The sequence below is a fragment of the Nicotiana tabacum genome, chromosome 8 (genome assembly GCF_000715075.1).
Source record: "Nicotiana tabacum cultivar K326 chromosome 8, ASM71507v2, whole genome shotgun sequence".
Taxonomy (NCBI): domain Eukaryota; kingdom Viridiplantae; phylum Streptophyta; class Magnoliopsida; order Solanales; family Solanaceae; genus Nicotiana; species Nicotiana tabacum.
Window position 1 is genome coordinate 180,007,002 of NC_134087.1, and position 17,151 is coordinate 180,024,152.

The 17,151-nt window shown below is 41.4% G+C and overlaps 2 protein-coding genes across 2 annotated transcripts; both read right to left on the minus strand.

Moving 5' to 3' along the window:
- Positions 1 to 240: 240 nt before the first annotated feature.
- Positions 241 to 1,006, minus strand: LOC107778337 (uncharacterized). The gene is made up of 2 exons (XM_016598576.2): positions 698 to 1,006; positions 241 to 321 (listed from the first exon to the last, which is right to left on the minus strand). The coding sequence occupies exons 1-2, from the start codon at positions 1,004 to 1,006 to the stop codon at positions 241 to 243; spliced, it is 390 nt and encodes a 129-aa protein (XP_016454062.2).
- A 12,659-nt stretch (positions 1,007 to 13,665) lies between these two features.
- Positions 13,666 to 16,740, minus strand: LOC107769334 (interactor of constitutive active ROPs 4-like). Its single transcript, XM_016588543.2, has 3 exons — positions 16,349 to 16,740; positions 15,095 to 15,167; positions 13,666 to 14,981 (listed from the first exon to the last, which is right to left on the minus strand). Exons 2-3 carry the CDS (start codon positions 15,106 to 15,108, stop codon positions 13,979 to 13,981), a joined length of 1,017 nt encoding a protein of 338 aa, XP_016444029.1. The 5' UTR covers positions 15,109 to 15,167; positions 16,349 to 16,740; the 3' UTR covers positions 13,666 to 13,978.
- Positions 16,741 to 17,151: the final 411 nt, after the last annotated feature.

Consider the following 17,151-nt stretch of genomic DNA (forward strand, 5'->3'; position numbering starts at 1 on the left):
GGAAGTAATTCTCATATAGGGCAAAAATTACGTGCTTACAACTACTATTTGTGCTTCTGAAGTAAAGTATTGTCTCAGTTATTCGCTTATAGTGATATTTTTACCGGCTTTGTTGGACCGAAGTCTACTCTTGGCTAAAGCGCAACTGGGCGGTGCTTCCTTTGTCAACTAACTTCACTTTCAGAGTAGAATGACATATGCAAATTGCATATGAATCTCATATACATGATTTTATGAACATCAATTAGATGAAGCAGGATCTGTCCTCGAGTTAATGGGATTGGAAATGGCTTCTCTTTTGTATGTATGTACTTTTTTTCCCTGCATTAAAATACAACAACAACAACAACATACTGAGTGTATTCTCACAAGTGAGGTCCGGGGAGGGTAATGTGTATATAGACTTTACCTCCTACCTTTAAAAAGGTAGAGACTGTTTCTGGTAGACCCTCGGCTCAGGAAAGATAAAAGGGAAGGGGCAATGACAAGCAAGCCAATCAGGAAACCAAACAAAAACACAAAACTAACACTAGGTAGTGCAATTAGAAAACCAAAGCAAAGGCAACACCAAGTAATTACAGAAGTCTAGAAAGACGAAAATACACGAAAGACACTAAGTGGTGTACTAAAGATGCTGTAACAAACAAAGACAAAACTCGAGTACCTAACTCTCTACTTTAATTCTCAACCTCCACACCTTCCTATTCCTGATCATGTCCTCAGTAAGTCGGAGTAACGCCATATCTTGCCTAATCGTCTCTCCCCAATACTTTTTTGGCTTTGCCCCTACCTCTCTGTTGGCCCTCAAGGCCAACCTCGCACACCTCCTCACTGGAGCATTTGTACCTCTCCTCTTCACATGCCCAAACCATCTTAACCTCACCTCCCGCATCTTGTCCTCCACTGAGATCACATCCATTTTGTCCCTGATAACTTCATTTCTAATTCTGTCTAACCTGGTATGTCCGCACATCCATCTCAATATCCCCATCTCAGTCACCTTCATTTTCTGGACATGGGAGTTCTTGACTGACTAACACTCTGTCCCATACAACAAAGTCGGTCTGACCACCGCTCTATAGAACTTCCCTTTAAGTCTTGGTGGAACATTTTTATCACACAAGACGCCGGAAGCAAGCCTCCATTTCATCCATCCCGCCCCAATACGATGTGTGACATCCCCTGCATTAAAATAAGGTAGGAAAAAGAAACAATACAGGTGGATCCAATATACTGTATTGGGAACATGAGAGAATGAGGTATAAAATTCTTTTGTAAAATGTTGACAAAAGTTCTAACACACTCTTTTTTATCCCAAATATTTAAACTGCTTTCCCGGTTATTTTGGGTTAATTGCTGAAGTATCCGTGGCAAGAAAATTGGGTTTTTAAGTTTGACTAGCAATGTTGATTTTATCTTTTCTTTTTTATTTTACTCAATTTGATTTATCATTTGTGCAATGCTATATGCATTACAAAGTTATTCATTTGTGTAGTAGTTGACATAAGTTGCTGTCTGCTGCTAATTTTTGTGCAAATTTTTGCTGCAACTCACGAAATTTTTTAGCTGACTAAAATTACAGTACAGTAGTGCAAATGGTACAGCTAGAGGAAAAAAGAAGGTGCTAGAATAGCTTCTTTCTGTTGGTCTATTAAAGCTTTCCATTATAGTAGATTCCGTTTATGACCGTTGCAGTGCAGTTACTGTTGCTAGGTGAAGAGTGGTAGCATACTCATGTATGAGTGCTACGAAACAAGACCAACAATCCATGAAGCTCTGCTATGGCTGAAAAGAAATACTTCTGCTTGTTCATTTCAATTGAGTAAATTCAGGATTGGAACCTCAAGACTTTGATTTAATGAGAAGAAATGGAAGTACTTTCTGGAGGATGGTATCTTGTTCTTTAGTATGTGATGTATTTCCACCTCAGGTTAAAGGTGTGGAACTCCCATATGCCATACCATATTCTGTTTCAACTATTTCCTTGACTGTTTTGTGAGGGATAGACACAATTGGACAGTCTTCACTTCTACATGATCACCTATTCTCATGTATTAGTTCATTCAAACTATAGATGAAAGAAATATCGGTTATTTTCATTTTGTTCTATTATTAAAGTGGTTGAGAATCATGAAGTCGAGAAAAACAATAGGTTATTTTTTTCATCTGTCCAAGCTTTGGTAGATAAGTTACTTGTACCTGTTGCTCGTGGAGGTAGCAGGTATCCCATGGAATTAGTCGAGGTGAGAGCAAGCTAGCCCGGACAATACAGTTATCCAAAAAATAATGATACCTAGAAGGTTAGTGTTGATGACAGCTGCGAATTTATTCTGAAAAAGAACACCTTTATTTCATCTAAACTCCAATATGTTTTTTGTTCTTTGATGAAAAGGTTCTCTGTTATATAACTTCTGTATTCTGTATTGTGGTAACATAGATCATAGATCCAAGATGATACTTCTGACCACTAATATGATTGTAGCTGTTAAGTGTCCCCATTGGTGAAAGAAGTGGGTTCTGTATCCTTTTATGATCTCAGGAAATCCTCACATCTTGAGTTAGCTTTTGTGGTTGGGTTAGGTTTCATTTCTTATCAAGCCATAGAAATATCATATTATGGTTTCAAACCTCCTAGGCTAGAAAGAAACAAGAAAACTATCCTAGAAATTTAAATACAACATATTTGTGTTGGTTGGATGTCACGAAGAAGATTCAAAAATGGTAAGCAACCATTTTTCTAACAAAAACATTTGTCACAACCCGGATTTCCCACCTTTGGGAGTCGTGATGGCGCCTACTCATAGAAGCTAGGCAAGCCACGAAATGCGAAAAATTCAACCTCTTTCATTTTAGCCTTTTTAACCAATTAAATTAGCACGTAATCAACATTTAAATAATGACGAAAGATGAAATTTAAGCGGAAGGCTTAGATAAATATTATACCAAAACCGATACGGATAAAAATCCAACATATATCTCCACCCAGAAATTGGTGTCACAACATTCACGGACTGTCTAGGAATGCTACATACAAGTGTCTGAAAAAGGAAATATAGTATATCTCGGATACAAAGGAAAACAGAACATCTAAATAGATAGAAGAGACGTCGGGCATGCGGACGCTTGCAGGGCTACCTCGTGTCTCGGTGGACTGAAGGTTGGCTCCCCTACCGCTGCTGACCAAGCGCTGCTCTTGTATCTGCACATAAGTGCAGAGTGTAGCATCAGCACAACCGACCCCATATGCTGGTAAGTGTCTGGCGTAACCTCGGCGAGGTAGTGACGAGGCTAGGACCAGACTCCAGATAAACCTGTGCAGTTATGTATATATATACAGCGGAAAGATAGACGGAAACAAACCATTAAAACTGGGGAGGGGAAACATACTTCGGGGAATAACAGATAAGGCAGAATCTCAATAGAATTATAAGGAAACCAAAATTTAACTTCTAACAAGGATAAGAAAAATAAAGGCAAATTTTACTTTCAGTTTACATCTTGTTGCAGGCGTGCAACCCGATCCCATTTCTCATATCTTGTGGTAGGCGTACCACCCACTCCCATTTCATTAAATCTCGTGGTAGGTGTACCACCCGCTCTCATTTCATCATATCTTGTGGTAGGCGTACCACCCGCTCCCATTTCATCATATCTTGTGGTAGGCGTACCACCCGCTCCCATTTCATCATATCTTGTGGTAGGCGTACCACCCGCTCCCATTTCATTATATTTTGTGGTAGGCGTACCACCCGCTCCCATTTACAAGTCATCACAAAATTACAAAAAATCCCGGCAAGGGAACAAAAATAATATAATAACTTCCCGGTAAGGGAGCAACAATATCGAAACAATCATCCCGGCAAGGGAGAATCAGCTATAACCAATCCTAACTCAACTTCTACTCAGCTCAATTAATACCAATACTCAATCATAAATAAAATCCACGAGAATAAACTAAATCTTTGCTCAATATCGAGAATCATCAATTAAAGCATTCGTAGTAACATTTAAGAACACAACAACTATCAATTTAAGACTCACGGTCATGGACGACTCCAACGTATAGATACCCGTCACCATGCCTATACGTCGTACTCAACAAGAAGCAATTAACAAATAGGACCCAACTCCTAATCCCTCAAGCTAAGGTTAGACCGAACACTTACCTCCATGCCTCGAACACAACTCAAGTTTCAATTATAGCTTTACCCCTTGATTCCTCCGCCAATTCGCTCGTATCTAGCCACAAGTTACTTAATTACATCAATAAACGCTAAATGAATCAATTTGAATGCATGAAAATGAGTTTTTCAAAGTTTTACCCAAAAAGTCAAAATCGCCCCCGGGCCCACGTGGTCAAAACCCGAGGTTTGAACCAAAACCCGATTACCCATTCCCCCACGAGCTCAAATATGTAATTTGTTTTGAAATCGGACCTCAAATCGAGGTCCAAATCTCCAATTTTTGAAAAACCTAGGTTCTACCCAAAACACCCAATTTACCCCATGAAAATCATTGATTTGAAGTTGAAATCATGTTAAAAGATGTTAATGATTGAAGAAAACTAGTTAAAAACGACTTAAAATTGATTTGGAGAAGAAATGTTATTTGAAAAATCGCCTTTTATGTTTTTGGGGTCTTAAAGAATGAAAAATAACTGAAAATCTCGTCTAAATATACTGCCCTCAGATGCCATGTGTAGACCGCACAAAATCAATTGCGACCGCACAAGCTTCCTGTGTTATGCAGTGAAAGGTCTTAGTATTTAGGTCATAACTTTCTCTACATGTGTCCAAATTGTGATTTCTTTACCTTTCTTGAAACTAGACACGAAGGGCTACAACTTTCGTTTTTGAATTATCTCGAAATTCCTTGTAGATCAAAAGATATAGGCTTCCGAAGTCGGACCATTGAATTGTTGTTCACCGCGGACCGCACCAAAACAGTGCGGCCGTACAAGCCTCTCCGCGGCAGCAGTCCATATTATGCGGACCGCACTGGCCTGTTCAGAGGTCCTCCACCTCTCTGAGCCTGTAACAGCTCAATTTTTAAGCCTAAGACACCCCGGAACCTACCCGAAACTCACTCGAACCCTCGGAACTCCAAACCAAGCGCACACAAAACCTCAAAAATATCCTACGGACTTATTCGTGTAATCAAATCATCAAAATAACATCATGAATATCAAATTAAATCTCGAGATCAATGAAATTTTCTCAAAACTTCTTTAAACATCAATTTTGCGATTTAAGTCCGAATCACGTCATATGACATCCGTTTTTCACCAAATTCTGTAGAAATATCTTAAATTATATATAAGACCTGTATCGGGTACCGGAACCAAAATACAGGCCCGATACCACCATGTTCTAAGCAAATTTCTTTTCAAATTTTTTTAAATAATTTCAGAAAACAATTTTCTTTAAAAAATTCATTTCTCGGGCTTGGGACCTCGGAATCCGATTCCGGGCATACGCCCAAGTCCCATATTTTCCTACGGACCCTCCAGGACCGTCAAATCACGGGTCCGGGTCTGTTTACCCAAAACGTTGACCGAAGTCAAATTTATTCATTTTACAATCAAAACTTATCATTTTTCACAGATTTTCACATTTAAGCTTTCCGGCTACGCGCTCGGACTACGCAAGCAAATCGAGGTGGTGCTAAGGGAAGTTTTTAAGGTCTCGGAATGTAGAATTTCATTGCAAAATAAGTGATGACCTTTTGGGTCATCTCATTCTCCACCTCTAAAACAACCGTTCGTCCTCGAACGGACAGAAGTAGGAAGTACCTTAGTCGGGGAAAATATGGGGATATCGGCTCCGCATATCGGACTCGAACTCCCAAGTCGATGCCTCAAGAGGTTGACCTCTCCATTGAACACAAACAGAAGGAAAACTCTTCGATCTCAACTGACGAACCTGCCGGTCTAGAATAGCCACCGGCTCCTCCTCATAAGATAAGTCCTTGTCCAACTGGACAGTGCTGAAATCTAACACGTGGGATGGATCGCCGTGATACTTCTGAAGCAAGGGCATATGAAACACTGGATGCACGGCTGATAAGCTCAGCGACAAAGCAAGTCTATAAGACACCTCTCCCACTCGATCAAGAATCTCAAACAGGCCAATGAACCTAGGGCTAAGCTTGCCCTTCTTCCCAAATCTCATCACGCCCTTCATTGGCGACACTCGGAGCAATACCCGCTCACTGACCATAAAAGCCATATCTTGAACCTTGCGGTCTGCATAACTCTTTTGCCTGGACTGAGTTGTATGAAGCCTATCCTGAATAATCCTGACCTTGTCCAAGGCCTCCTGAATCAGATCCATACCCAACAACCGAGCCTCTCCCGGCTCAAACCATCCAGCCGGAGATCGACACCGCCTACCATATAAAGCATCATAAGGAGCCATCTGGATACTCGACTGGTAGTTGTTGTTGTAGGCAAACTCTGCTAAAGGCAAGAACTGATCCCACGAACCTCCAAAGTCAATGACACAAGCTCGGAGCATATCCTCCAAAATCTGAATAGTCCGCTCGGACTGCCCGTCCGTCTGAGGATGAAATGCTGTACTCAACTCAACCTGAGTGCCCAACTCTTACTGAACTGCTCTCCAGAAATGCGAGGTAAACTACGTACCTCGGTCCGAAATGATAGACACAGGCACACCATGAAGACGAACAATCTCCCGGATATAGATCTCAGCTAACCTCTCGGATGAATAGGAAACTGTCACAGGAATGAAATGTGCTGACTTGGTCAACCTATCAACAATGACCCATACTGCGTTGAACTTCCTTCGAGTCTGCGGGAGTCCAACAACAAAGTCCATAGTGATCCGCTCCCACTTCCACTCGGGAAGCTCAATCCTCTGAAATAAACCATCAGGCCTCTGATGCTCATACTTAACCTACTGACAATTTAAACACCGAGCCACATATGCAACAATATCCTTCTTTATTCTGCGCCACCAATAATGCTGCCGCAAATTCTGATACATCTTCGTGGTGCCCAGATGAATAGAGTATCGGGAGCTATGGGCCTCCTCTAAAATTAACTCCCGAAGCCCATCCACATTTGGTACACACACTCGACCCGGCAATCTCATAACTCCATCATCATCTAAGGTAACCTGCTTGGCACCTCCGCGCTGCACCGTGTCTCTAAGGACATACAAATGTGGATCATCATACTGCCGATCACGGATACACTCCAATAAAGAAGAACAAGCGACCGTGCAAGCTAATACCCGACTAGGCTCAGAAATATCCAACCTCACAAACCAATTGGCCAAGTCCTGAACATCCAAAGCAAGCGGCCTCTCACTGACCGAAATATAAGCAAGACTGCCCATACTGGCTGACTTCCTACTCAAGGCATCGGCCACCACATTGGCCTTTCCCGGGTGATATAAGATAGTGATATCATAATCCTTCAACAACTCCAACTACCTCCTCTGCCTCAAATTCAACTCCTTTTTGCTTGAACAAATACTGAAGACTCTTGTGATTCGTGAACACCTCACATGCCACGCCATACAGATAATGCCTCCAAATCTTCATTGCGTGAACAATGGCTGCCAACTACAAATTATGAACCGGATAGTTCTTCTTATGAATCTTCAACTGCCGTGGAGCATAGGCAATGGCCCTGCCCTCCTGCATCAACACTGCCCCAAGTCCAATACGTGATGCATCACAATAAACTGTATAAGGTCCTGAACCTGTGGGCAAAACCAACACTGGTGTCGTAGTCAGAGCTGTCTTGAGCTTCTGAAAGCTCGCCTCACACTCGTTCGACCATCTGAACTGAGCACCCTTCTGGGTCAACCTAGTCATCGAGGTTGCAATGGATGAAAACTCCTCCACGAACTGACGATAATAGCCCGCCAATCCCAAGAAACTCCGAATCTCTGTAACTGATGCTGGTCTAGGCCAGTTCTTGACTTCCTCAATCTTCTTTGGATCCACCTGAATACCCTCTGCTGGTACAACATGACCCAGGAATGCAACTGAACTCAGCCAGAACTCACACTTCGAGAACTTAGCATATAGTTGACTATCCCTCAGAGTCTGAAAAACCACTCTGAGATGCTGCTCGTGCTCCTCCTGGCTGCGGGAATATATCAAAATATCATCAATGAAGACTATCACAAACGAATCCAAATAAGGCTTGAACACTCGGTTCATCAAATCCATTAAGGCTGCTGGGGCATTTGTCAACCCGAATGACATAACCAAGAACTCATAATGCTCGTACCGAGTGCGAAAAGCTGTCTTAGGGACATCGAATGCCCTAATCCTCAACTGACAGTAGCCAGATCTCAAGTCAATATTTGAAAATACCTTGGCACCCTGAAGCTGATCAAACAAATCATCAACCATCGGTAATGGATACTTATTCTTGATTGTAACCTTGTTCAACTGCCGGTAATCAATACACATTCTCATCGACCCATCCTTCTTCTTAATAAACAACACCGGCGCACCCCAAGGCGAAACACTGGGTCTAATGAAATCCTTCTCAAGCAAATCTTGCAACTGTTCCTTCAACTCTTTCAACTCAGGCGGGGCCATACGATACGGCGGGATAGAAATGGGCTGAGTGCCCGGAGCCAAATCAATGCAAAAGTCAATATCCCTGTCAGGTGGCATACCCGACAGGTCTTAAGGGAATACCTCAGGGAACTCATGAACAACGGGCACAGAATCAATAGATGAAACCTCAGTACTGGAATCGCGAACATATCCCAAATAGGCCAAACACCCCTTCTCGACCATACAATGAGCCTTCACATACGAGATAACATTGTGGGTAGAATAACCAGGAGTCTCTCTCCACTCTAAACGGGGCATACCCGGTAAAGCTAAGGTCACAGTGTTGGCATGACAGTCCAAGATAACATGGTAAGGTGATAATCAGTCCATCCCCAATATAACATCGAAATCGACCATGTCTAAAAGCAACAAATCTACACGAGTCTCAAGACCCCCAATCACCAAAACACAAGAACGATGGACTCGATCGACCACAATAAAATCACCCACCGATATAGACATATAAATAGGAACACTCAATGAATCACTAGGCATGATCAAATACGGTGCAAAATAAGATGACACATACGGGTATATAGACCCTGGATCAAACAACATTGAAGCATCTCTATCACAAACCAGAACCATACCTGTAATAACTACATTTGAAGCCTCAGCCTCGGGCCTGGTTGGGAGAGCATAACATCGGGGCTGGGCCCCACCACCCTGAACTACATCTCTGGGATGGCCTGCAGCTGGCTAGCCTCCACCTCTAGTGGCCTGAGCTCCACCTCTAGCACCTCTACCTCCACCTCTAGGACCTCTACCCCCACCTCTAGCTGGCTGGGCGGCCTGTGGGACACCTGGTGCCTGAACCATAGCACGGGAACCCTGATGCAGAGAACTGCTCGAAGTTCGAGGGCAATACCTAGCAATGTGCCTCGTGTCGCCACAAGTAAAACAAGCCCTCGGATACTGGGGTTGACGACCCTGCAAACTTTGAAGCGGTGGTGCACTGATAGGTGCTGGTGGAGCACTGTAGCACTGCTGATTAGAATACTGCATCTGAGAACCACGGCTACCTGACGCACAGTAAGAAACCTGGAGTGCTGACTGGAAAGGCCTAGGGGGATGGCTTCTACCATATGAATCTCTACCTCCAGACGAGGTACCACTGAATCTGCCTGAATGACGGGGACTCTTATCCGACCCATGACCACCTCTCTGTGACAGGATCATCTCCACTCTCCTGGCCACATTGGCCGCCTCCTGGAAAGATATCTCACTCCTAGTCTCCCTAGCCATCTAAAGACGAATCGGCTGAATAAGACCATCAATAAACCTCCTCACCCTCTCTCTCTCTCTCTCTCTCTCTCTCTCTCTCTCTCGATAGGTAGTATGACAAGAGCATCGCGAGCTAAGTCGATGAACCTGGTCTCATACTGGGTAACAGTCATGGAACCCTGTTGGAGGCGCTCAAACTGCCTCCGATAGGCCTCTCTCTGAATAATGGGAGAAACTTCTCTAAAAATAGCTGTGTAAACTACTCCCAAGTCAAGGCTGGCGATCCGGCTGGTCTAGCTAAGCAATAATCCCTCCACCAAGTTTTGGCGGATCTAGACAAGCGAAACGTAGCAAAATCGACCCCATTAGTCCCAACAATACCCATGTTTCTAAGAACCTCGTGGCAGCTGTCTAAGTAATCTTGGGGATCCTCAGCAGATGCACCGCTGAAAGTAGAAGTGAAGAGCTTGGTGAACCTATCCAGCATCCACAAAGCATCGGCAGACATAGCCGCTCCATCACCGGTCTGAGCTACCACACCCGGCTGAACTACTCAACTGGCTGAACCGCTGGAGTCTGAATCTGGGGAGCTACCTACTACGGAGTGCGAGTAGCAGGAGTCTGGGCCCCTCTTCCAGCCTGAGAGATGACTGGTGCTACAGGAAGCAAGCCTGTCCGGGTGACACTCTCCATGAGGCCCACTAATTGGACCAGAGCATCCTGAAGAACTAGGGTAGCAATAAACCTCTCTGGCACCTGAGCTGGGTCCACCGGAACTGCTGGGGCCGGAACCTCCTCATCAAAATCAACCTGAGGCTCCGTCACTGGTGCTGCTTCTCGGGGCTGAGCTCTGCCCCTACCTCGGCCTCTAACATGACCTCAGCCTCACCCCTGCCCCTCGTGGAAGCTGCTGATGGGGGCTCGGGCTGCTGAGCGATGGATGAGGAAGCGTGTGTTCTCGCCATTTGCAAAATAATAGAGTAGAAATTCAATTAGCATTGAGAAACAAACCGCACGACAAGAAAGAACGAATCTGAAGTTTTTCCTAACCCTGTAGCCTCTGGGGATAAATACAGACGTCTTCGTACCGATCCCTCAGACTCTACTGAGCTTGTCCGTGAATTGTGAGACCTATATAACCAAGAGCTCTGATACCAACTTGTCACGACCCAGATTTCCCACCCTCGAAAGTCGTGATGGCGCCTACTCATAGAAGCTAGGCAAGCCACGAAATGCGGAAAATTCAACCTCTTTCATTTTAGCCTTTTTAACCAATTAAATTAGCAGGTAATCAGCATTTAAATAATGACGAAAGATGAAATTTAAGCGGAAGGCTTAGATAAATATTATACCAAAACCGATACGGATAAAAATCCAACATATATCTCCACCCAGAAACTGGTGTCAAAACATTCATGGACTGTCTAGGAATGCTACATACAAGTGTCTGAAAAAGGAAATATAGTCTGTCTCGGATACAGAGGAAAACAGAACATCTAAATAGATAGAAGAGACGCCGGGCATGCGGACGCCTGCAGGGCTACCTCGATGTCTTGGTGGACTGAAGGCTGGCTCCCCTACCACTGCTGACCAAGTGCTGCTCTTGTATCTGCACATAAGTGCAGAGTGTAACATCAGGACAACCGACCCCATGTGCTGGTAAGTGTCTAGCGTAACCCAGGCAAGGTAGTGACGAGGCTAGGACCAGACTCCAGATAAACCTATGCAATTATGTATATATATACAGCGGAAAGATAGACGGAAACAAACAATTAAAACTGGGGAGGGGAAACATGCTTCGGGGAATAACAGATAAGGCAGAATCTCAATAGAATTATAAGGAAACCAAAATTTAACTTCTAACAAGGATAAGGAAAATAAAGGCAAATTTCACTTTCAGTTTACATCTTGTTGCAGGCGTGCAACCTGATCCCATTTATCATATCTTGTAGTATGCGTACCACCCACTCCCATTTCATTAAATTCCGTGGTAGGCGTACCACCCGCTCTCATTTCATCATATCTTGTAGTAGGCGTATCACCCGCTCCCATTTCATCATATCTTGTGGTAGGCGTATCACCCGCTCCCATTTCATCAAATTTCGTGGTGGGCGTACCACCCGCTCCCATTTACAAGCCAGCACAAAATCACAAGAAATCCCGGCAAGGGAACAAAAGCAATATAATAACTTCCCGGCAAGGGAGCAACAATATCGAAACAATCATTCCGGCAAGGGAGAATCAGCTATAACCAATCCTAACTCAACTTCTACTCAACTCAATTAATACCAATACTCAATCATAAATAAAATCCACGAGAATAAACTAAATCTTTGCTCAATATCGAGAATCATCAATTAAAGCATTCGTAGTAACATTTAAGAACACAACAACTATCAATTTAAGACTCACAGTCATGCTCGACTCCAACGTATAGATACCCGTCACCATGCCTATACGTCGTACTCAACAAGAAGCAATTAACAAATAGGACTCAACTCCTAATCCGTCAAGCTAAGGTTAGACCGAACACTTACCTCCATGCCTCGAACACAACTCAAGTTTCAATTATAGCTTTACCCCTTGATTCCTCCGCCAATTCGCTCGTATCTAGCCACAAGTTAATTACATCAATAAACGCTAAATGAATCAATTTGAATGCATGAAAATGAGTTTTCCAAAGTTTTACCCAAAAAGTCGCCCCCGGGCCCACGTGGTCAAAACTTGAGGTTCGAACCAAAACCCGATTACCCATTCCCCCACGAGCTCAAATATGTAATTTGTTTTGAAATCGGACCTCAAATCGAGGTCCAAATCCCCAATTTTTGAAAAACCTAGGTTCTACCCAAAACACCCAATTTCCCCCATGAAAATCATTGATTTGAAGTTGAAATCATGTTAAAAGATGTTAATGATTGAAGAAAAATAGTTAAAAATGACTTACAATTGATTTGGAGAAGAAAGGTTGTTTGAAAAATTCGTCTCTAATGTTTTGGAGTCTTAAAAAATGAAAAATAACTGAAAATTCCGTCTAAATATACTGCCCTCAGATGCCCTGTGCGGACCGCACAAAATCAACTGCGGCCGCATAGGCATCCTGTGTTCTGCAGTGACAGGTCTTAGTATTTTGGCCATAACCTTCTCTACAGATGTCCAAATTGTGATTTCTTTACCTTTCAGGAAACTAGACACGAAGGACTACAACCTTCGTTCTTGAATAATCTCAAAATACCTTGTAGATCAAAAGATATAGGCTTCCGAAGTCGGACCAGTGAATTGTTCTTCACTGCGGACCGCACCAAAACTAGTGCGGCCGCACAAAAACTAGTGCGGCCGCACAGGCCTCTTCGCGGCAGCAGTTCATATCGTGCGGACCGCACTCGCATGTTCAGAGGTCCTCCACCTCTCTGAGCCTGCAACAGCTCAGTTTTTAAGCCTAAGACACCCCGGAACCTACCCGAAACTCACTCGAGGCCTCGAAACTCGAAACCAAGCGCACACAAAACCTCAAAAACATCCTACGAACTTATTCGTGTAATCAAATCATCAAAATAACATCATGAACATCAAATTAAATCTCGAGATCAATGAAATTTTCTCAAAACTTCTTTAAACATCAATTTTGCAATTTAAGTCCGAATCACGTCATATGACATCCGTTTTCACCAAATTCCACAGAAATGTCTTAAATCATATATAAGATCTGTACCGGGCGCCGGAACCAAAATACGGACCCGATACCACCATGTTCTAAACAAATTTAATTTCAAATTTTTTTAAATAATTTCAGAAAACAATTTTCTTTAAAAAATTCGTTTCTCGGGTTTGAGACCTCGAAATCTGATTCCGGGCATATGCCCAAGTCCCATATTTTCCTACGGACCCTTCAGGACCGTCAAGTGACGGGCCCGGGTCCATTTACCCAAAACGTTGACCGAAGTCAAATTTATTCATTTTACAGTCAAAACTTATCATTTTTCACAGATTTTCACATTTAAGCTTTTCGGCTACGTGTCCGGACTGCACACGCAAATCAAGGTGGTGCTAAGGGAGGTTTTTAAGGCCTCGAAATGTAGAATTTCATTACAACACAAGTGATACCTTTTGGGTCATCACAACATTTGACAGAAGTTTTCTGAGTGTTAAAAATAGCTTATTTCTGGCTCTTCTTCCTCCACATATCGCCAAACATCTTAATACCAGAACCTTTCCTCTTCACATGCCCTAAACCTTCATCAGAGTCATCATATAACCCTGGGTAACCCATGTAACTACCATATCCTCCAACTTCTGGTTCGAATACATTACCGTAGCGCTTATAATCCATTGATCCACACCTCTGAGAAAGCCTTCTCCCATTCATCTCCACTTCTCCAGCCAGCACAGCTGCTGCAGCATCTGCAGCTTTCCTCCATTGTTCTGTTTGTACTCTCAGTTTCTTCATTTCACTCTCTAATTCCTCCTTCGCCTTTTCGCTTTCTTCAAGTTTCTCATTTATCTCAAAAGCATTACTCTTAGTTGTTTCAAGTTCTTGAATTACTTGGTCAAACTTGAGATTCATTTCCTCTGCTTTAGCTTTAGTGGATGAAATTTCCAGTGTCTTATCATTCAGCTCTTTTTTCAGGCTCTCATTTTCTTGACAAAACACTTGAATCTCTTTTTCTTTCTCCTCCAACTTGGCTTTCAACAAGCTTATTTCTTCATTCTTCAAATCCATCTCCTCATATGATAAAGCTGTGATCTTTAGCTCATCTTCATTAATGGGGTTGCAAATCTCAACATTTTGTGGTTTCACTTTAACATTCTCAACTGGAACTTCAAAAACATCAGTTTCTGTTGGTTCTTGGATTTCCTCTGGTTGTGGGATAGTAGGTTTCTTGGTTTTTTTCTCAAGCTGTTCTTGAGTTGCTTTCTTTGCTGCTTCAACTGAAGTTAACTGCTGCTTGAGATTTTTGAGCTCTTCTTGTGCTTTCCCAAGTTGACAGTCCAAATCTGCAATTCTGGTACCAAGTTTCCTTTGATTTAGTGGATCAGATTGAGCGCCTCGTGGCGATCGATGATTTCCCAATTTAGGAGTTCTCTGATCAGAATCAGAGCTTGATGTTCTGAGTTGTAAAGGACCTCTAGGTGATTGCCTTTGAGCCATATCTGATCCCCTATTTAAAATGAAACAGAAAACTTGCTGTAAAAAAAAAAAAAAGGAGTTGCAAAAATATTACTGTAGTATTACTGAGTGAGTGAGTGGTGTTCAAAGGTCTCAAGAGCTCACCTTGATCTTGGCATTTTAGCTTCTTAATAAAAGAGTTTATGAACAAAGATTTCTACAACTTTAGTCTTGATCTCTGTAAAAAAACAAAAAGTTGGAGTTGTCTGTTTATTAATGATAAAGAACTATATATATAGAGATACTAGGTGAAGCATGCTTGTAGTTCTAGAACAGAGAGCAAAAGCAAAATTTGCAGTCCATTTTTCCCCCAATGCATGTGTCAATATCATTAAAAGATGTGCATATTTTCACTATCTTCCTATATTATGAAGACAATATAAGTAGGTTGTAACATTTCCCGGAGGTAACTTTGTAATATTACCAGAGTTCTATCCACCATATGCAATTATTACTTCCTATATTCTATTTTACGTAACATAGTTTTTTTTTTTTAAAGTTTATTTCAGAAAAAGTAACACACTTCTACGTTTGAGAATTCTTTAACTTTAAAAGTTTTTATCCTTAATAACATGCTTCTTAGTCACAAAAATATTCTACATAACATGTTTAAGACCACAAATTCAGTATGTACTGTTAGTGCGTACCAAAAATCATCATTTCTTCTTAGATGTTTTAAGTGAGTGAAATACTGCTACATAAAATGAAATGAGAGATTACTATTTATGGTTGTGTGGCTAAATACGCTCAAATCCTCACTAAAAAGGGGCTTTGCTCTATCACTAGTTCATAACCGTGTTTTCTTCTTGGTGTTCTTTGGTTATTACGATCAGACCTCTTTATAACAATATCTTTATATAACAACATTTTACTATAAAAGTCAAGTTTTTCCGGAACCAAATTTCATGTTATGTTATAATATATGTTCTATATAACAGCACTTCGTTATAACATCCAAAATTATTTGGAACAAACGAGATTGTTATAGAAAGGATTTACTGTATCACAATTACAATTCACCCTGATTAAGAGCCCGTTTGAATTGGCTTTAAAAAGTGGGTTTTTCAGCAAAAATAACTTTTAAGCGAAAAAGCAATAAGTTGAGGTTGCCCAACTTATTATTTTTGGGTTGTTTTAAACTGTTTTTAACTTATTCTAAACAATTTATAGCTTTGCCAAATACTAAAAAACCTTAAAAAAAAAAACGATCCAAACACCCTTAAAAAAAACACACAAGACTTGGTGAGTAGGAAAATATTTCGAAATTTGGCTATTGACGCTAACTTCATTACATTTAGTTTGTAGAAAGACATAGCAGCTAAAAATGACAAATCAAGAAATGGAAAGATAGGAACTTACCTGGGATGGTTTTAACTTAGATTCTCAGCGAATCTCCAAATGCTTCTCCTAAAATGCCACTTAATTCTTTTGGTCAAATCAGCTTTTAACAAACACCAACTTGAAAAGTTAAATAAATGTTATATAGTAGTATGTTACTTATAGCCAGTTAGCCTGGGGATGAAGGCAGCAGAATTGCAGTGGAATTTAAAGATTTGAAATTGAATTAATAGTGGTGGCGGCCATGTATTATTTGAAGTGCAAGTATCTATGTGTAGAACAAGAGGGGTTTTTGAACGTTGAAGGCAGGGTGACACTATAAAAATATGCACATTGTTGTTGGGGAAACTCAATTTGGAAAGCCAATGCCTTATTTATTTGCTTCTTTTCAGAACATTTTCTTCTTCATCTGTCTCACTCTTTAATTTCCCTGTCTCAGAGCTTATGGATAGTAGTGCTGGCATTTAAATCTTTGAATTTTTCCCTGTAAAAGTAGCATCTATTGGACTTTGAACCGTCAAATAAAGGAATGATATGTCGTATTAGGTGTAAATATGGGACTTGTAAATTTCGCAGGATTTTGCCCTCCAATCTTCCCATTTTATGTCATATTTTTTTATTATATCCAAAAAAATGACATATTGTTATATTCAAAAAATAATTAAAATTGAAATTTTAAATTTTTATCCTTCATAAGATGATTTATAATTATAAAAATATTTATGACTTGTTTTAAATTATAAGTTTCAAAAATCTCTCGTTCTTTCTTAAATTCTGTGCAATAACATCTGTCACATTTGTTGGAGTATATATTATCACTTCAA